The 21784-nt window shown below is 39.9% G+C and overlaps 2 protein-coding genes across 3 annotated transcripts in view; both read left to right on the forward strand.

The window, feature by feature from the left end:
- Window positions 1-2033: 2033 nt before the first annotated feature.
- Window positions 2034-5335, forward strand: si:ch211-12e13.12 (paralemmin-2). Its single transcript, XM_039620299.1, has 2 exons — window positions 2034-2135; window positions 4326-5335. Exons 1-2 carry the CDS (start codon window positions 2077-2079, stop codon window positions 5002-5004), a joined length of 738 nt encoding a protein of 245 aa, XP_039476233.1. The 5' UTR covers window positions 2034-2076; the 3' UTR covers window positions 5005-5335.
- A 3551-nt stretch (window positions 5336-8886) lies between these two features.
- Window positions 8887-21784, forward strand: part of susd1 (sushi domain containing 1) — a 14403-nt gene continuing 1505 nt past the window's right edge. Inside the window, exons 1-9 of one of the 2 annotated variants that reach the window (XM_039621077.1) lie at window positions 8897-9039; window positions 10401-11337; window positions 11469-11612; window positions 14182-14337; window positions 14441-14593; window positions 15503-15682; window positions 19063-19227; window positions 21524-21618; window positions 21694-21784. The exon at window positions 21694-21784 is cut by the window's right edge and continues 96 nt beyond it. In XM_039621077.1, the coding sequence (XP_039477011.1) occupies window positions 11283-11337; window positions 11469-11612; window positions 14182-14337; window positions 14441-14593; window positions 15503-15682; window positions 19063-19227; window positions 21524-21618; window positions 21694-21784 (1039 nt within the window). In that variant the 5' untranslated portion in view covers window positions 8897-9039; window positions 10401-11282. Of the gene's footprint in view, window positions 11338-11468; window positions 11613-14181; window positions 14338-14440; window positions 14594-15502; window positions 15683-19062; window positions 19228-21523; window positions 21619-21693 lie in introns of both variants that reach the window. The other variant, XM_031742825.2, reaches the window with a different exon arrangement.

Raw genomic sequence — 21784 nt, forward strand, 5'->3', positions numbered from 1 at the left:
CATGTTTGTGGATGTTTTCATTCTGTTCTGACTAAATATTACTTATATACTATATTACCATTCCAGTGCTTACCAGTAAGCAGATAAGCTGGTTCCAGGTATTTCCTTGTGAGAAATAATATCATTAATTGTATCTCTGATCACTTAAAGTGTCCCATTAAACCATGGCAGCATGCAAAATGCCAGGACCCTGAAGCTGAAGCAGCTAAATGGAATTCAGGCATCATTTGATTTATTATTTATGCATGTGCCTTTCCCTTTGTGACAAGTCACAATGTCTCAAAAAGCTATAGAGCAGCTACTCTCTCAAACAGTAAGAGTAAGAACAGAGAGTAGAAAGCACTGGTTTTCTCATTTAGAGCTGAGGTGCACAGTTCCCGTGCACAGCCGCCTCTGACCTAAAAAACTGCTGGAAAATAAGAAATCACTTGTGAAAGATCATACACAGTTTCAACATTAAGTATCCTCAGCATCAGTGCACCTGGTACTGTAACTCATGACGGTGGTGCATTGCTCAGGGTTTGCTGTAAATATTCTTGTATTCCTTGTCTGAGCTTTATTTAGTTTACACCAAATTGTTGTCCAACATAATCTTAAAGACTGTTTTTCCTTCAACATAAGAAATACATTTTCTGACACATGGCATCTCCTTTGAGCCTTCTCTTTCGCTAAAGAAAATAAACTAATCTCTAGTTTAGTCATTATTGTAAGGTCACAGTGTTAAGGGTTTTTTTGAAAGTGGGTGAGTTGTTTGCTTGTTTGTTTTTTTTACTTCGCAATATTTGTTTGAATAGCTGAAAAGCTTCAATTCAAGGATTTGTCACAAAGTTTAACACTGAGACTTAGAGCCTGTATTATATATTAGAAAACATTCAGTGCATGGGATTGAAAAAAGTGGCATTTTAAAGGACAAAATCAGGACAAGTGTCTGTTGTAGTTTTGCGTAAACAAGAAGGCAGGAAGGGGATGGAAGCGCCCCGCTGGTTTTATTTTATCGCACTGAATTGACAGAGGATAGAATATAGGTTGGATAGTTAACACATATGAGTGAGAAAACAATATTTATGCAGTCACTGATCATTGATGGTCATGAGGACCATTCACAGAAATGTGGGGAATGGACTGAAGACTGAGAACACTACATCCACATAGACAGAATACACTTTTTGGTAGATCCATGGAGGTTTGCAGGCATTCGTTTTTTGCACATGGGTCTGGACTTTAGATAATTTCATAAATAGTTTCTCCTTTATGTAAATATAAAGCTACAGTCAGGAGACAATTAGCTTAAAACTAGGAAGAGAGAACAAAAGGACTAGTTTGACTTCATCCAAATTATTATTATTATTATTTTGGTAAATAAAACTAAAATATAACAAATGTTTTTAGAGCTATTAAGGGAACGGGGTAGATTAGACAATATAAGAAGTGAGTTATTGAGTTGGACATTTTTAGCTCGTTTCTCTGTTTTGCAATCAGGGCAAAAAAAAAAAAAAATCAGTTTGCAATCAGGAAATAGATTTGAGAGCAAAATTACAGACGGGACTAAAGAAAATGAGTTTTATTCCTTCTAAATGTTTAACTTTATTTCACATTTTGATTTTAATTAAAAACTAGCTGACGGGAGCCTGTATTCACTGTATAAGTGGTGTCTATTTTAATATTGTTATTATTAAATGTCTGTGCATATACACATTAGCATATTCTCCAAAATGTCAAATAATGTGCAATAAATTAACCTTTGGTGTTTGCCTTTTTGCTATTTCTAATTTAATGAAAACTCAAAAGTAAACTCTGGGTGGTTAATATGTGAAGCAGAATCAATATGAAGGTCAATCCATTAGAAAATCACAAAGTTTAAAATAAGAGAGACACGCACAGAGGTTCTGGTGTGAGTGCAGTGAGTCTGTGCCTGCCTCTGTGCAGCTGTGAGCAGTTGTAGTGGATATGATGAGGGGAGGGCGCGTGTGCAGGATCTCTTGTTTGTAGACCACAAGGAATACTCTGCAAGGAGGAGACATCAGTTTTGCCAGCGGCACAGCAGATCAGGAGGAAGCCCACTTGATTGTCCCATCTATGCCATGTGATTTTCCTTACATCGACCCGGGGAAGAGTTCAGGCTTACAAAGCTTAAGGTAAAGGCATTTTTTTATTTGTTAGTTTGTTGTTTGTTGTTGCATCGGTTGTGTGTTTGATGTATAAAGGACAGTTTTAAGTAATGTTAGCATTCAGTTATCCATCATCATACATTAAGTGTACTCAATACTGCCCAATACAAATGTGAACATTTTTTTAAAAGTCAACTCTGTGATATTAAATTATTGTCTATTTTCTCCTGGCTGTGCCACATAGTTCCTCCTCCCAGAGATAAAGCTTCTGCCAGGCTGCTCGTACTCACTGCTGAGACAAAGGGAGTCGCCAGCCATGTGCAAGCTAAAGCCATAAACCAATGAACGTGTTAAAAACATTATGTATTTTTCATCTCTTCTTGTTCTTGCTCAGTCACCTCTACAAACTGGAGCATTCCCACTCAAACATGTACACTGCAGATATTATTCATTTATAGAGTCCCAATTCTGTCTTGCAGGAGTCAGTCAAGTGTAAGAGGGTCAGTTTGTAAAGCTCCTGTGCAGAGTGCAGTGCATTCAGCACACAGAGCTATAAATCGCTCCTCTAGAAAAGTCTTTCAATACAGTTTCCAGTGTGCATATTTAACTTAGCCCATTTGCATTTGTTTGCGCTTGTCCTTTCTTTAAAACGGGACTAAAGCTTGAAGATTTGCCCACTGACATGAATCTGTCAGCATTCCACACCCATAAGTAGGATGGCAGATTTCCAGGATGTTCTGATCACTTCATCTGAAATGTGTGTGTGTGGCAGCAGGGGAGGAGGAAGGTGTGTTTGAAAGAGATCAAACACTCACTTTCCTTGGTTTGTTAAAGCCCTTTTGAGGCCTTCATCTGTCTCCACCTTCACAGAGCCGATCCTTCGGGAATTCAGGTTATTTTTACTTCCTTTAAAAGTAACGGCTTCTTCTATTTATTCAGAGAGGCCAGTGCGTAAAACATGTCCACTATTTATTGCCCCAGTTACACTGTTAGCGAAACACTGTACTATAATGTAACTGCATGATGTAGTCAGTTTGTAATTGTGCATTAATAATTTAAAAGTTAAATAAATAAAGCAGGGGGGGCAAGTAGGGGTAAATTTTGTTGACCTCAAATCATGTAGCAGCACCTTTACTCGGACCTTAGTCATAACTAGGTATGTGACACCAGCCATGGTTTCTTGACTATTTTTTTCAAGGTCAACTTTGACCTTGGGCGCTAACAGTGAAGGTCAAGGTCAAATGTTTAGCCAGTCTATTTAGACAAAATTTAAAATGATATCTTTAAAACTGGACCGCTAACAAACAGACAGACAGACAAATGGAAACGATTACACACTCCTTCCCTTCAAGGGAACAAAACTGTTTCCTGTCCGAGGGTTTAATTATACTATCAAGCATTTTGTTATACATCATGCAAACATATGCTTATTTTGCACCATCACAGTGTCCATGCTGGTCATGATGCCAGTTTGTTTGTTTGAGGAGTTTGGATCATTTCTGTGGGAACCAGTTCAAGTCAGCTGATGGGCTGCACATCACTGTTTCCTGTGATGGATCGTCACAGACCCTCAGACGTCAGAGGGACAGTAATTTTGTAGTGCCATGTTCTTGACACTTTCTTGGCATTGGCATCAGTTAATTTCTTTGGTGGAAATTCATCAGATTCATACAGTTGTATTACAGCTAAAAGATAAAATACCCGTCCAGGTGAACAAAGACTTTTTTTTGTTTTTTTACAGATTTCATAAGTCTTAAAAGACTAGAAAAGAATCTACACAATATACATAAAATAATGGTACAATTCAGGGCACAAACCCCAGTTTTCTGGGTCAAAGGTATTTGGCGTCTTAAAGTGAACTGTATGGCTTTTTCTAGAATTTGCAAAGAAAAAACAAGCTCCCCTCCAAAAGCAGGGATGTCATAATTTAATCATTTAGACCATTTTGATTACTACGTAGTAAAAATCTTAAAATCATTATATTAGTATTTATTGTTTGCTAAATATTCTCATATTGTTAAAGAAAAAAAAGGAAGGCCTACTTACTGGATTATTCTATATTGTTTTGGGCTCACAAAATAAACCAGCCTTAGGTGTCTGTTGTTGTGAGCTGGTATTGCACAAATAATGTTGTACTGAGTCTTGCAGTCGTCCTCAGTGAACAGACTACAGTTTCTAAGGTCAGAGACTAACCTCCAGTTTTTTGTTTCGTCTCAGGCAGATTTACATGAAGAAGCAAGGAAAAGGAAACACTGCCAGCATCCCCATTTCTTCCCCAACAGGGAGCAGCAATGTGCAGGTCTACCATGACTATGAGAAGGTGGCCTTTAAGATGCATTCTGGAAATGGTCATGCTGCAGAAAACATTTCTCATCCCAGGAGAGACCGGCTCTCCAGCCGAGCTAGTGCCCACGTTCCAGACATCAACTCCATCAGCCACAAAGAAAAGCGCAGCACGAAAGATGAGATTGGCCACAGAAGCTTCATGCGGATGATGGAGTCAAGCAGCCAGGGCTACTCGGGGCCAGAAGACAACTCAACAGACCCACATGAGACCCTGACAGAGACTTCAACTCTGACCTTTGTGGATGCATGCACTACGGAGGAGTCAGCAGAGAGCCGCAGTCTCCACGGAGTGGGGATGGTTTATCTCAAGGAGTTTGTGCTCATAGATGATGATGAAGATGGGGACATGTCGCTAAGAGAGAAAACAGTGACAGACGTGTCCTTGATGGATGGAAAAGCTGCAGACCTGGTGTGCAGCAGGCTTTTGTCCACCTCCAGCGGTTCAGTGTCAGAGTGCAAGGAGGAGTCATCTGCTCCTGACGCGCCTCCTCCTGAGGAGCCTGAAGCTGCACATGAAAAGAAAAGCTGCTGTTTGTGCACACTTTTCTGACCCTTCAGGATCTCACAGATTTGAAAACCAGCACAGCTTTGTGTCCATCATATGAACTGTGATGCTGTCTGTGATAGAAACCTGAGCAGTCACTCGTGGTAGGGGAAGCAGAAGAAGATTACATTCCTGACATGCTTTTTTTAGCAACCAGCAAAACATGTTCAAGTTCAAACACCAACCACTAATGTGTTCAGTCAAACTGCTTTTTCATTATAAATTTGAAATGTATGAAACAGTATGGTGCATTTGATAAACTTACAGTAAGAATGATGATCTGGATTTTGATACATGCATGTTTCTGCAATAAATGGCCGACTCTTGAAATATCAGGTGCTAGACAACAACTAACAAGAAATAAAAGAAATTTCAGTATTAAAATGTCCCGCCTACTTATATTACTAATGTCCCAGTTTCATTTGTCCATTTGAGATAACCCCACCTTTAATAATTGTAACAGCAAAGATCACAATGACTGATCATGCAGAGAGAGTCTTAGGTTTAGGTTGCCCTGGATCCTGTGTTTTTTTTACAAAAAGATCCACTTTTTAACTGCATTGTTCCCTCGCCATAAATTATGTTGGCACAATGGTTCAGTGCTAATCAACAGCTGGCGTAGGCAAAAATAACTGAGTGCCACCTGAGTGTTATTTTTATTTGGAAGGAATATGTGAAACACATTTGTCAGAACTCAAAGATACAAACTGTGTGTTTCTGTAAGATGCAAGCCTTTTTCCTCACATGCACTGTGTCCATGAACTTCTCTGACTATTACACTAAGTTTTTGTGTGTGATAATGCAGGAGCCAGTGCTTTTAGATAAGTGCGACCTCCCTGTGTTAGATCAGGTGGATCGCAAGATCTTGAATGCCAAGATTACAACTGAAGAAATTACTAAATCTATTAGTTTATTAAAAAATGGTTAGAGTCCAGGCCCAGATGGGTTAGGGAATGAATTTTACAAACAGTTCAATATTAAACTTGTTCCATATCTATTTAAACTGTACATGCATACAAACTGGGCACTCTACCACCAACATTGAATTAAGCAATTATTACAGTACTTCCAAAAAAAGGTAAAGTCTTGGAGGAAGTGGGATCATATAGACCAATTTCTTTATTAAATTCGGATCAAAAAATCCTGGCTAAAATACTAGCGAGTAGACTCAATATGGTAATAGATAAACTGGTACACTCAGATCAAACAGGCTTCATACCAGATAGGAGTTCCTTTAATAATCTTAGGCGTCTATTTAATATAATTTACTCCTCTAAGGTGCAACAGGATCTACTTGTACTTAGCTTAGATGCCGAAAAGGCATTTGATCATGTGGAGTGGCCCTATCTCTTTGCTGTCTTAGAGACATTTCAACTGGGACAAGATTTTATTTCCTGGATAAAATTACTCTACAAGAATCCCACAGCCAGAATACTTACAAACCAAACAGCAGAGGGACACGACAGGGATGTGTTCTTAGTCCATTACTGTTCGCTCTGGCTCTGGAACCCCTGGCACAGACAATTCGTACTCACCCTGATATACATGGTTATGACACAGTATATACTTCTAATACTATATCACTCTATGCTGATGACATTTTACTATACATAACAAACCCCCAAACTTCCATCCCAGCAATCCTCTCCGTTATTGACAAATTTGGCACCTTCGCCTGTTACAAGATCAACTGGGGAAAAAGTGAAGTATTGCCCATCAAATTGGAAAGCAATGAGTGGCTTGCATCTCTCCCATTTAAAATAAGTTATGAAAAAATTACATATCTGGGTATCTCAATAACAAGAAAATATAGTTCCTTAGTGAAAGAAAACTTTCTCCCTCTACTGGAGAAGCTAAAAAACAACATCCAGTTTTGGAGGACACTCCCTATCTCATTGATAGGAAGAGTGAACTCAATAAGGATGGTCTTTCTCCCGCAATATCTGTATTTGGTCCAAAATATCCCAATTTTCCTGCCCAAATCTTTCTTCAAAAAGCTGGATGCCATTGTTATGCCGTTTATATGGAACTACAAAACACATAGAATAAAAAAAGAACATCTTTGTGAACACGGATCCCTTGGAGGACTTGCACTACCTAACTTTATGCATTATTATTGGGCATCAAATTTAAGAATAATTTCCCTCTTACTGGATGATACAGCGTTACTCCCCCATGGTCTGCAGATGGAGCGGGAGGACTGCCTTCCTTACTGTGTTGGTGGAATATTACTTTCTCCTACTCCCTTGACAAGTGCATACTATAATTATAACCCAGTGATCCATACCACTTTGCGAATTTGGAAACAAATAATTAAGCACTTTAAACTGAAACCATTATCAATGAGTATGCCTGTTACAGCTAACCCCTCTTTCCTTCCATCATGTGCAGACGGTGCTTTCAACGTGTGGCACGAACTGGGAATTCGTAAATTAAAAGACTTATATTCAAACGATACCTTCATGTCATTTCAACAATTAATAGATAGATTTGGAGTACCGCGCAGCCATTTTTTTAGATATCTTCAACTACGAAATTATATATAATATATACGAAAATCCCACATCTGCCGCAGTTTGACAGCATACCGTCTGACACCTTGGATAGATGCCTTAGTGATAGCCGGGGGTTCGAACAGAAAATCTCATTATTCTATAACTCAATACAGGAGATGAGTATACCTTCAACTCATTCAATTAAAGAGGAGTGGGAAAAGGAATTTGGGATTTCCCTATCGGAAGATTTTTGGCAGGAGGTCTTACGCAACATAAATACGCTTTTTATTAATTCCCGTCATTGCTTAATTCAGTATAAAATTGTACACAGGTTACATTATTCAAGGGAAAGACTTCACAAAATGTATCCAGACTGCTCTCCCCTCTGTGAAAAATGTATGACACATTATGGAAATCTGTTACATAGCTTTGCACTTTGTCCAAGGCTTCAGGGTTTTTGGTGTGACATTTTTACTTATCTGTCTAATATTTTTAAAAACAAGATTGATCCAAATCCAACAGTAATTATCTTTGGGATCTCCAAAGAAACACAAAGCTTACAACATTCTCAAAAAAGGTTTATGTCATATGCACTGATCATCGCAAAGAAACTGATCCTGCAGCTTTGGAAAGGCAAAGAGGTTCCTGTGTTAAAGATGTGGCTTGCAGAGCTTACAAATACACTTCACCTTGAAAAAATAAGATATGCCATGAATGGCAATGTGAAAGATTTTGAATTAATTTGACATCCTTTACTTGCATATCTTGAGAAAATATAAATTTTTGGCAGTCGGGGGATCGGGGCCCATAGTGGGGTTTTTTGGGGGGGGGTTTTGTTTGTTTGGGCGTTTGTTTATTTATTTATCTATTATTTGTTCAATTTTTTTTTCTTTTGTTTTGTTTTGTTTTGTTTTGTTTAGAGAAAAAGGGTGCATAAGTTCTATTAACTTGTAACAACTGTGATACTTGCTTCTAATAAAAGATATTTGAAACAAAATGCAGGAGCCAGTGCATTCTGGTCTGCTGTTTTTATTCAGCAGCTACCTGAAAGCACAAGGTATGCATGATGTCCAGAGTTGCTACTGTCACACCAGAACAGAGCTAGCGAGTGGTTATCTTCTGCTCTTGATGTGATATATAGTGAGAGCCTGACTGATACAAACGTAAACAATCTCTAAATAAGGACAAATTCCAACAGACTTGATTCTTTGAGACTGTCTGGAGTTCACCTTTGGGATTATTTTAAAGGTACAGTGTGTAAAATCTCACCACTAGATGTCAGTAAATTGCAGTCAACTGGATTCTGTTTTCTAACCCTTTCAATTCAAGTGCATAATCGTAGCTACAGTAGCTGCTGTAGGACAATCTACTCTGGCCACTGTTTATCTGTAGTGAGTCTATGCTGTCAATCCACTGTTTACTTCAGCTGTCAATATGTATCCACGTCCATTTGCTTTGGAGGAGGCTGAAGACCTTTGTGAAAGGAGTCCAAAAAGAGTCGATGAGACAGCGATGCTAAATTCTGTCCTATGGTAGTGATACTGAGGTGAGTTCTTTCACTTTTCTGTCAGAAAGCACTGCTTTGAGCCTCTGTTAGGGTCTGCTCTCTCATACAATGTGAGAATGTAATCAAACTGTTTATCAGAGGAAAACTGTGTTTTTAGGGCACTTGTCCTAAAGCCTAACATTAGCTGGTTAGCTAATAATGTTAGTTTATAACCAGCTGTTGTTGTTTAGCCAGCTTGTTATCAGCTGTCTAGAGACTTGAGAGCTTCAAGTCTAATCTGCTGATGATAAGGAATTACCAATATCAGGAATAAATTAGCATGTTTATGCACGTTTTCATGCGTAAGAGGCCTGACTTCTGTTCAGGGGTCGAACACATGCTTGTCACATGATGAGTGTGAGGTTGAGACAAGCTTGAACTTCTAGTCTGCTTCTTTACATGCTTTATTGTTCATTTGTGCATGTTTTATTAAGGAAGCTCAGTTTTAAAAGGAACCATTTGGATGTTTACATCATTTGAAACCTTGCTAAATAATCTTTTCCCCTCAGACTTGAAGGAACTTATGGAAAAGAAATGAAAAACACTTGTTCATGTTTTACATATATTGCAAGTCCCATAGACTTACATAAATATAATTGTTATTTATTCATAACGATTGGCCATTTTGCATTTATTTCATGCAATATAATTCTAAGGACCAAGTATAAAGAAGTATAAATTCAGTATTATTTTGAGTAGTAAAAATGTGAAATGTCTTGATGCATGCTCAGTCATCCAGGTAAGTAAATCCCAAAAAGTTTCCTATTTACACATACCAGCCAGTGGACACTCTTTCAATGATGAGGATGTGCACATCCTGAATGGAGAGGAACACTGGCTTGAGCGGGGAGTCAAGAAGGCAATTTACGTGAAAAGGGAAAGACCATCTCTGAATCGAGGAGGGGGCCTAAGGGTACATCTTTTACCATCTTGCTGTGATTAAAGCTATTCCCTAACTCTCTGGGAATGGTACTCATGGCCATTGATCAATGGGCTTTGATCAATGGTCATGACAGTTTGCATCTTAATAATCAAGGACCTGACCTCTTAGCCCATTGTTCATTCAGTGGGCTGGTTTCAGTCACTGTAGAAATCTACTGTTTATAAGGTTGGGGAAACCTGCAGTCAGCTGAGACTGAAGTCACCTGGATGAGTGACGAAACATTTCTCCCACTGAAAACGTTACGTCCAGATGAACAGAATCAACCTTTTGGGAAAAATGTGAAATGTTTCAGGAGAAAATGATATAAACTGTGTATTTAAACAATCATGTACTATTGGATTGTAAGTTTATTCTATTTTTTATTCATTTATTTTTTATTTTCTCTCTTTTCCATGTGATGTTACTCATTTGTTCAAAGGGTTCACTTCCTTGATGTTTGACTAAACTAATGGTTTTGTGATTACCCATACCTGATGTGTGCTCACACAAACACACAGTTTTCACTTTGATCTTTAGTTTGGACAAAAATGTCTAAAACTGGCTCGTTAATATATAAACACACACACACACACACACACACACACACACACACACACACACACACACACACACAGAGCCACAGCTGTGAAGAGTTTAGCTTACTAATTCGAGTGACAGAAAACCCCAGTTAGGACCCTGCTGGGCAGAGAGATAGGAGCTCATCAGACTTATCTCCCCCTCCCACATCACCCACTGCAGACCCCTAGTTTCAACATAAATACAAAAACTTAAAACACCACTTATATATTTATGGAGTCTAATCTAATTGAGCCGTCACTTAGCATCGGGTAAACTGCACTTAACGTTCATGAATCCATAAGAGCTGTGTCAGTGGTTAACACCAAACTGGTGTAATGAGGAGTTTAATATGCACAAAACTAACCGTTACAAGTGACACCATGTTTTTTAAGAGGAAATTCAGCAGGTTTATGGGGCCAAATATAGCCGTTATCAGCTCCCACAGCTGAGTGGGCAGTCCACTGTGAGTGGTGAACTATCGTCTGCAGATGCGAGTAGTAACTGAACATGCCAGACGATGACAGCTGAAACCACAAAACTGCTAGAGGACCATTGAGAAAAGGAGTTTCTTTCGCAGGGTGACCTCAGCTCACCCACTCACAGTTCTGGTTATCAAATGCGCTCAGCTTAATAATGGTGCACAAGAAGGAAGTACATAAATAAAAATATATATATATAGAAAAAACGAAGATGAGGACGAAGAGGTTTTGTGTCGGGTGAAGTCCACGCGGAGACTGGAAGGATGGATGAAGGAAACAAAACCATGATTGTGTTTTTTCTGCTCTTCGTTTTTTCAGGTGAGAATCCTGGTGACGTTTTTCTCCCCGCAATTCTGATTTTATAATTACAACGTATGATTTATATGACATAATGAACAACTTTAAGTATCAACATGATAATTGGAGAAGAGTCCTCTCTATCCTCTCAGGTAAGCCAGCAGAGGGCCAGAGTCTGTTGGATGTGTGCTCAACCTGCCATGCTAATGCCACGTGTGACGACAAGTCAGATGGCTCGGGCAAAGTTTGTAACTGCAAGTACGGCTTTGTTGGAAATGGAAGAACCTTCTGTCAAGGTAGGAAAAAACTATATTCTGCTCCTCCAGTTAATATATTAAAAATTAATCAAGTAACTTTATGTAATGTAAAAGAGGCTGCTCATAGAGATAAACCCACAGCGAATCAGCATCCACTTGTACAGTTTTCCAAGACTCCAAACAGCTCTTTGACGACTTTATGCTAACTATTTTGGTTTCATCAGCATCAAATTTATCGTTTTTTACCACCAACATCAGGATCATTTATAGCAACAGCAGTGATCTGTCAGCACTCTGCTGCTGCACAGCCAGTGGCGGTCCTAGCCTGTTTGGCGCCCTGGGCGAACACTCCCTCTGGCGCCCCCCCTCCACCACACACACACACACACACACACACACACACAAAACATATTAAGGATCGTACATTAACATAAAACTGCTGTCCACACACACATATGAAGACAGAGAGAGTATGCATAGTATGCAAACGGCTACCAAACAGCCATCATAATTCTTCATACAATGAGAACAGGACAAATCAACAACTGACAATGACTAATTAATATTAAAATCTGTAACATAATGTATTGTTTGGAGTTTAATTTGTTAGTGTTACTATTTTTACCATTTCTTCTTGGAGCAGCTGTAACACACGTAATTTCCTTAGGAATTAATAAAGTATTCTGATTCTGACTGTTTCAGGATGACCTGCCATTATCCAATGACACATCTGCTTACCTGTATCTTTTGCTCGTTTCTCCTCCTCTTCTTTTCTATTTTTTCTAAACTGAGCACCTGATGGCTTTGAACTTTTCTTGTCCATCTTCCATTGGTTTTAATTTTGCACTCCAGAATGAACACCCATCCTTCAACCCGAGGATCACCACAACATATCCTAACAGACCTACACCTTAGTTCACAGATTCACTTTGTCTAGGGTGCATTTCTGAGATTTCACACAACCCAGGATTCAAATCATGAATACATAACAGACATGGATTTACAACATTAGGAATGAAATGTGCTCGATTTGGAAGCAGCCGGGGCTCCTCCCCTTTCGACTGGTTGTGTGTGAGACTTTAAATCATCAGACTGTAAATTTTGAATTGTCATTGATCCCTTTACCCCGAGTCCTAAAGTGTATATTTATTTTCTTACTCTTCTTATATTTATTGTTTGTTTACTTGCACTGCTGTAACTGGAGCCTCGTCGTCTCGTCTCTCTATATACTGGACTGTATGTAGCGGAGATGACAATAAAGTTTACTTTGACTTCAGCAGCGAGCAGGCGCACCGAGGGCTCTCGCGCTCACTTTTCGTGTATAGAATTTTGAAAAAAACATCGGTGCAAATTATAAGTCTGTATCATGATGTCTGGTGTTTTCGTGTTTGTTATTTTGTTTTATTTTGCTAGTTGGTTATTAGATGCCGCTCCAGTCAGCCAGAGAATCCCCCGCCGCCCCGCCCTCTCCTCTCTGCGCCGCAAGCAGCAGGCGCACCACGCAAACGGAGGGCGCCCTTACTCCCAGCAAATGGGCGATAGAAAACCGATCGATGCCTGTGCCATTCCCAATATGCGCTGGCTGCCGTCGGGGCAGCATGAGTACGAGCGTTTTTTTTCTTTTTTTGCCGATGCCCGTGATGCCGCCCCCCATCACGATGCCGCCCCGGGCAACCGCCCGTGTCGCCCGTATCTAAAACCGCTACTGTGCACAGCAATCAAACAGTATGTAACCAAACAGCCCACAGACCATAGACGAAAACATGACACGTAGCTACCTGTTGTACAGTTTTGACATGAGCGTCTCCACTGTCAGCATCCTGGCAGTAAAAAAACGGATGTGAGGAGAAGAGGCGTCTGACTGACACGGCATGCTTCACAATTTGTGATTGACAAGGTGTTAGCCAAAGTTTTATAACACAGGCAATCATTTTAAAACAGAGTATGACCACAATTAACAAAGTAGATGTAATTTTTATTCCATATGACCCCAAACAAGTATTTACAGAGTTTAACATGTTTATAGAGGTCACATCAGAAAGACTTCAATAGGTCTGGAAGTCACATGAGTTAAGGCAAAGTCTCATTGGCTTTATTTTCCTAGCCTGAAGCTATATCCATGTTTTATACTGGCTATGCCACAGGCAAAGTTAATAAGCTGGTGAGCATGATGGAGTATTTAGCAGCTCACAAGCTACAAATATAGCTCCAAATGATGCTCATGTTGCTTTACTTGCTTCCTGACACTTGAAGGTATGTCTTATTATAGTTTCTATCCGAGAGGCCACCATCTCCTAAAAATCCTTGACAGAAGTATTTTGTAGAGGGTCAATACTAATGTCATTAGTGAGATTTGAAACAACAACTTATTTATTAAAATACTTTTAAAATTTTTAAGTTTTTTTTTTTCCAAAGAAGTATTTTTAGTGTATTCCTTTAAAAAGTATATGTTTTTACCATAATACTCTATCATGCAGTTACTTATCTCACATTATCTGGGTTCATGAAAATGTCTATAAACTCTCATGGTAATTATTCCCATAGACCTTTTCCACACCTTTGACTTGCCGAAAAAAATTCTTATTGATCGTTTTCTTTGTTTCTCCAGACAAAGATGAGTGTCAGATAGGATCCAGTAAGATCTGTGGCCAGCACACCACTTGTCACAACACTTTTGGCAGCTACTACTGTACTTGTCTGACTGGCTACAGCCCTTCTAACAACATGGCTGTTTTCATCCCAAATGATGGCACCCACTGCCAGGGTGAGTTTGCGCTGTACCCAGGTCACACCTATGATATTAGAAATACATTATTAAATGAGCTAATTTTAAGCCACATGTTCATCATCTCTCTTTGACTGTGCAGACATTGATGAGTGCGGGATCACAGGGCAGTGTGGAGCGGGAGCTCAATGCAGGAATCTTGAGGGCAGCTTTGACTGCAGCTGCCAGGTTGGATACAAAATCCACAATGGAGTAGAACCCTTTAACCCACTGAGAGACAAAGCTTCCTGCAAAGGTGCGCTCATATTTATTTATATGACATTTTGTCACTCTTCTAAAGTTCTGGTGTAATGTCAAAAATATATGGCTCTTGGTTTGGCTCTGCCACACTACTGTCTGGTTAATATAATAATGAAGGCCAATGTGAAGGTTCTCAGTCATCCAGGTCATGGTAATCTAAGGTGCTTGGAAAGAAAAGTTTCTTGAAGACATTTCACATCTTATCCGAGAAGCTTCTTCAGTTCTAAGAACAATTGGTGGAGACTCCAGATTTTTAAGCCCTATTGGGAGTGTCCCAAAGAGGGACCAGGACCCCTAATCACACAAGCCAAGGTGTGAAAATGGGTGTGGGTCACAATCAGCCAAGGTTTCCGGTGAACCCATTGTGAAACCTAACCCCACCCTATCATGTGATTTACTGAGAACAAATGACCCAGGAAGTGAGTGGGCGTTAAGGCGTCTGAGAGGGGATCTTAAAACTGAATTATAGATGGCAGACAGTTGGTGTCGTAAGCCCCGCCCTCTGTTCAAAGATGGTTGTTCACAGTGGACATAGATGCCTTCTTTCACATTGGCATCCTCGAAAGCGTGACCTTTGACCTTTAGATGCAGATGTACAGCTGAGTCTTGACCTGTTGAGGTGGCTTTTCTATGTTGTGCCATGTGTTTATGAAGTGGCTGGTCCAAGGTGTTTGGAAATGTTGTAGGTGTTGTGAGGTAAGACGGAGAGCAATTGCTCTTAGAACTGAAGAAGCTTCTCAGGTGAGAGATGAAACATCTTCAAGAAACTTATAGAAGTCCAGATGCTTTTCTTACCAAGCTCCTTAGACAATGACGGCCAATCTTGAATTAAATCCATGCAACCAGTCGCTGTAAAGAAAAGCTGGATGTAAACCTAAGTTGCGTATAATCCTGTCCTGCTCAGTTGTTGACTGTGGCCTGCCTGCACCACTGGAGGACACGTTCCTACTGTCAGTCACAGGAACTACGTACAGCAGCGTGGCCACGTTCATCTGCGATGAAGGCTTTGTGTGGAGGAGGGGAGACAACAGCTCTGTGTGTGGTGCTGAGGGGCTGTGGAGCAAACCTAACATGGTCTGTGAAGGTAATGAAACTCTTTGGTGCTTGTAGCTGTTGTGATGTTCAGCTCTGCTTAACATTATGTGTTTTAAAATGCATTCACTGATATTTTAATGTTAACACTGGAGACAACACTGTGAATGTCAAGGTGATTATCTGCCAACTTTAACTTATTCAGAGGATTTCAGGATCATTAAAGTCATTACTCTTTTGTTTGGGTCATACTGATGAGGTACCCGTTTAAAAATTCATCATTAAAGGTCCTTATTGTACATATGTGTATTTAAAAATATGATAACCCTCTCAAAATTAACAATGGCTTTTTAACTGGCTTATAACTTTATTTCCACAGCATCGATGAATTGTGCATTAGAGCTATGAACTGAAGCTGAACGAGAGCCGCATTGTACGTTCATGTGATACCAATCGGTACCACAAGATGGTGCCGCATTTGAATGTAACCTTTATTTTCCAGGCTAGTCATTCAAGGGACACAAAAGCAAAGCCTGATGAGGAAATAGAGAGATTAGAAACAGCAGCACATGTCAGAAAATATCTTAACACATCCACTGGTGAAATGCTGCCCCCTGGTGCTGAAAGTTTTGTTCCATAAACAGAAATGACTAAAACCTTTAAGTCATGTGTCACATTTTTGTGCTTGTATTTACATGGAAACTCACATACTGCAGTATTTGTTATCATCAGTTCAGTCACACCAGGAAGAAGATAATAGACGGAATGGAAAGTGTATTAATGCTGATTTTCTTCCTAGTATGCTTATAAATCTAAAAAATGTTTAGTTTTTTTGCTGAAACAAGTTACTCTAATACTTGTTATGAGTATTAATGCATTATTTTTACTAATGTAAAAACTTGCCTAATAATAATAATAACGCATTTGCATGTTTTTCCAACATCCAGAGAGTTTTAGCCAGTGACAGGATTGTTTATGAAATGGATCAGTTTGAGTTGTTGGCGATTTTCAGGTGAAAACATTTTCATGCAGCATGTCACTACTTTGGCTCCCAGAGGTTGACTGTGGTTCTCCACCTGCCGTCCCTCACTCACGTTTGCTGTGGAATAAAAGCACAAGGATGGGCACTGAGGTGGTTTATCAGTGTTACTCTGGATATCATAATGTTGGAAAGGGAAATGTCTCCATCTGCACTGCAGCTGGACAGTGGGCGGGTCCATCTGTGCTCTGCCGAGGTACTGTCACTGTATTTTCATGCTAATGAGGACTATTTCTAATCGAAAATGATCTACTGACTGAATTAATCTGAATCCTTTGTTACATTGTTGTGGTGATTGTCGTTCCTTGTAGAGATCTTGTGTGGAAATCCTCCTGTAATTGAATTCACTGGGCAGGTGTGGAGTTATAACTCCACCCCTGGCAGCACTGTGCTCTATTTCTGTAAAGACGGCTTTTATAACAAAGGAGGAAATAATGTATCCACCTGTCAGGAAAATGGTCAGTGGACATCCCCAACTTTGTCATGCCAAGGTAATCAAACAATGGATTGTTTTCTAATGAAAAAAGCAGCATTAAATTATTAAATTCAATTCAATTTTATATAGCGCCGAAAAAACAACTGTCACCTCAAGGCACTTTATATCAACCACTTGGCGACAGTGGGAAAGAAAAACCCTCTTTCAACAGGAAGAAACCTCTGGTGGAACCAGGCTAAGAGGAGGAAGACAGAACAACATCATAAGGACTTTTGAAAAATAAATAAATAAATAAAGGTTTAATGTAGAGATTTAATGAGATAATTCAAGATTAAAGAGATTTTTAAAAGGTGGCACTCAGTAATATTGCCAATTTTAAAAAGTCACTTGATTTTAAGACCCGGTCGGTCCTGTTTGATTATACCTGTTTCTCTTGCTATGACAAACTAAACTATATTGTTCAATATCTTATTGCGAAGTGAATTAAAATGTCTTGTGCTTTCAGTTGTTTTTATAATCCTGCGTAACTCCCCTTGTGTATCATTTCCCGTCATAGAGATATTATGTGGGGATCCTCCAAATCTGCCTCACACTGGACAAGTGTGGAAAGGTAGCTCCACCCCAGGAAGCACTGTAATTTACTACTGTAAAAAAGGATTTTATCACAGTGACGGAAACAATGTTTCAGTGTGCACAATTAATGGTTACTGGACAAAACCAGATATCTCATGCAAAGGTAACATCTTTCTTCTGGCGCTCTCGAGACACAAATAACTGTTTATTTTCTTCTGTTAAATGATAGATGTTTTTCATCTGTAGAAGTTGACTGTGGCAAGCCCCTACTCATCCCTAATTCAGTCATGTACTGGGATAAAATTTCCACTGTGGGCTCAAAGGTTATTTATCAGTGTAAACCTGGATATCGCAATGCTGGAACAGGGAATGTATCTGTTTGTAGTGCCAGTGGAAAATGGGATGGAGCACCTATCCTTTGTCAAGGTGACAATTAATTATAGACTTGGTTGTTAATTACTGTAAAGTCATTTTAAACCACTGTGCAGTTTACCCATACACAATTCAAAACTCAAAATTGTGGAAGCATTGCTGACAACATACATCTAGCTATTATGACCCAAAATGACCAGCTTTCTTTTTGTTGTAGAAATCAACTGTTGGGAGCCTGTTTTAAAACCCAATGCTAAAATGTTATGGGATGGCACATCACGCGTTGGTAGTGTGGTTTATTACCAGTGTGCAGAGGGATATTACACCAGGAGCCTGAGAAACTACTCAGTATGTGGAGAAAACGGACTGTGGGAGGATATTGATCTGTGGTGTGAAGGTGCAGATTATTACATAATGCATGTTCAGGGGCTGTTGTTGTTGTTGTTGTTATGGAAAAAAAGGCATGTTTCATGGAGGATTGGACAGTGTGTCTGTCTTGTTGCATGTCTTTATAGCCCACAGTCTGTGCTCATTCATGTCTGTGTGTCAGACAGAAATAAGCTGTGGTCCCCCAGTAGCCCTCCCCCACACTAATCTCCTGTGGGGCCACAGCAGCACACCGGGGAGCACTGTGCTGTATGAGTGCATGGAAGGATTTTACCAGGAGAGTGGGAATAATATGTCAACATGTTCACTATCAGGAGAGTGGGGGGAAGTATCTATAAAGTGCAAAGGTAGAGTAACGATCTCTCTGTATCTGTTCAGCAGTGGGAGCATCATTATTTCTAATTATTAGCATGCTGTTTATGTGTTTGCATGCTGCTTATTAATTTGTTTGTCCCTGCATGCTCTGTGGTAGATAGATAAATGTGGGTCTGCGTCATATTCAGCATGTAAATCTTAATATTTTTCTTTATTTCTAGGATTTTGGTTTCCTTTAGGTGCATGCTGAAAAAACAATGAATAGCACTATTTCTGAGTCATTAAACATTTCACTCTTGCTATTTTCCAGCTAAATGTGGCCCAGCTCCTTTTCTTGCCAACTCCAAGGTGGTGTGGCATAATAGAAGTATTGTGATCCACCGCTGCGTGGCAGGATATCACAGCTGGAGGGGAAGCAACGTCTCTGTGTGCGGGAGCTCCGGGGAGTGGCAGAAAGCTACGCTGAGATGCATAGGTAAGTGTCAGCATACAGTTAAAGCCACATTCTCATTGTTTCATACAGATGACCTTAGGCGTCATCTGGAGGGGATTCCAAATGTTTAACTTGTATTTAGAAGCTTTTCAGTGCATCTTTTATTATGGTCCAAAGAGATTCTGATGCAAGTTAACAAGGCTGAAAAGCCCCCAAAAAGGAAAACCTTTCAGAATAGCCAGATCAACAACCGGCATTGGTAATACAGATTACTGGCCTTCAGAATTCTCAATATTCTTAAAAGGAAGGACTGTGCTGGCCAAAAGGCCTGAAAGACTGCAGAAGACAACTAAAGTGGCTGACTGCATAATTTTCATTACATCTAGCCAACATAAGAACATTCTTGATGAGGTAGGTGAATGATTGTTAAAGTCTGCAACCAAGAAATTCCTTCATGGATGGAAATATAGTGTGTTTACAACAAGGTGCAAACCACTGGTTACACTCAAGAACAAGAAGGCCAGATTAGTCTTTGTCTGAAAAAACAAAATAGAGGCTGATCGGTTCTGGAAAAGATTCTTTTGATACAAGAAAGAGATAGATTAAATTGTACCATAATGATGGCAAGAGAAAAGAAGGGAAGGAACTGCTCATGTTCCAAAGCACAGCACACCATCTGTTAAACACCACAGAGCCAGTGCTTTAGCATGGGATGGCTGCCAGTGGAATCAGGTCTTTAGTGTATAATCGATGATGTGACTGTTGATAAAAGTAGCAGGATGAATTCTAAAGCGTACAAGGCCCTACTCTCTCCTCAGATTCAGCCACAGTATAATTGTCATAAGCTTTGTGGATTGTTGTTATTTACAGACTCAAAGGCAGGAGACAGGAGGCATAGAGAAAACTCAGTGTAAGCTTTGATGTCTGTGAAGGTTCTCAGTCATCCAGGTCATCGTAGTCAAAGGAGTTTGCAAAGAAAAGCGTCTGGACTTCTTTAAGTTGCTTGAAGACGTTTCACCTCTCATCTGAGAAGCTTTTTCAGTTCTAAGGTCAAATGGCCGAGAGTCCCAGATTTAAACCCAGTGGGAGCATCCCCCCAAAGAGGGACAAAAGGACCCCCTGATGATCCTCTAATCACCTGAGCCAAGCTGTGAAAGCGGGGGTGGGTCCCAATCAGCCAGGGTTTCGGGTGAGCTCATTGTGAAACCTGGCCCCACCTTATCATTCGATTTCCTGAGGTCAGATGGCCCAGGATGTGAGTGGGCGTTAAGGCGTCTGGGGAGGGAACTCAAAACTGGATTATAGATGGCAGACAGTTGGTGTCGTAAACCACCGCCTCTGTTCAAAGATGGTCGCTCACAGTGGACATAGATGGCTTCTTTCATTCCTCTTTCAAACCATCTGTCCTCTCTGTCCAAAATGTGAACATTGGCATCCTCGAAAGAGTGACCTTTATCCTTTAGATGCAGATGGACTGCTGAGTCTTGTCCTGTGCTTTCACACCTTGGCTCAGGTGATTAGAGGATCATCAGGGGGTCCTTTTGTCCCTCTTTGGGGGGATACTCCCACTGGGTTTAAATCTGGGACTCTCGGCCATTTGACCTTAGAACTGAAGAAGCTTTTCGGATGAGAGGTGAAACGTCTTCAAGCAACTTAAAGAAGTCCAGACGCTTTTCTTTGCAAGCTCCTTTGACTGTAAGCTTCGATGTTGATTTCCCAGGTGATAAACAAAGTTCAGAGTCCACAGAGCAGTTTACAGAAAACTAGGAACCCTTAGATCAGGAAATACTAAGAATTCCAAACACAAACAAACTCAGCACTAGATGATCCACAGCTAGAGGGATGACTTGACAAAGGACAAGGAGAGACTGAGACAATAAATACAAGAGTTGATGGGGGAAAGGAAACAGGTGGGAAACACAGCTGAAAATAATAATGGAAGATGAGAAAAGGGAATTAAAATAAAACAGGAAGTAATTACTCAGAGACAAACGACTAACATAATACGACACAATAGAAAGAATAAGAAAATAAGTGACTGTGCCAGATAACCCTAAAGCAGAATATTAATGAAATAATCATTAACCAAAACAAATAAATGAGGCTCAGGATACTAAGAAATGTGATTATCAACCACAATCAAACTAAGAACTAAATGGAACATTAAATAATAAACAAGAATTAAGTCCACAAATTAAACACTGGTTCTGAAACCCAAGACCATAACAATAATAATACAGTACAACTGTATGGCTGTCCATGACCAGCCTGTAGTGGGTAAATACTGTGGTTGACATGTTCATGATATCCCACAAAATGCTTTTTTTTTCATCCACAGAAATCAAACCACCTATCAATCACCTGCTTATTTTTAATGAAAGCTGCCTGCAGTGGAAAGCAGAAAAGTACGAGGAGGACACAGAGATTTACAAGGTAAGATAAAACATCATCTACCTTCTTTAGCAACCAGGACTTTTCTCCATGACACATTTGATTTAAACTTTCTAGGTGACTTACACTGGATCCAGGGACTACCAGAGACCCTTTTATAACAAAAGGAAGAGATTTCTGAGGTCCAAAGCAGACCAGCTGAAGCTCT

This window comes from Oreochromis aureus, linkage group 12 (genome assembly GCF_013358895.1).
Source record: "Oreochromis aureus strain Israel breed Guangdong linkage group 12, ZZ_aureus, whole genome shotgun sequence".
NCBI classification, from domain to species: domain Eukaryota; kingdom Metazoa; phylum Chordata; class Actinopteri; order Cichliformes; family Cichlidae; genus Oreochromis; species Oreochromis aureus.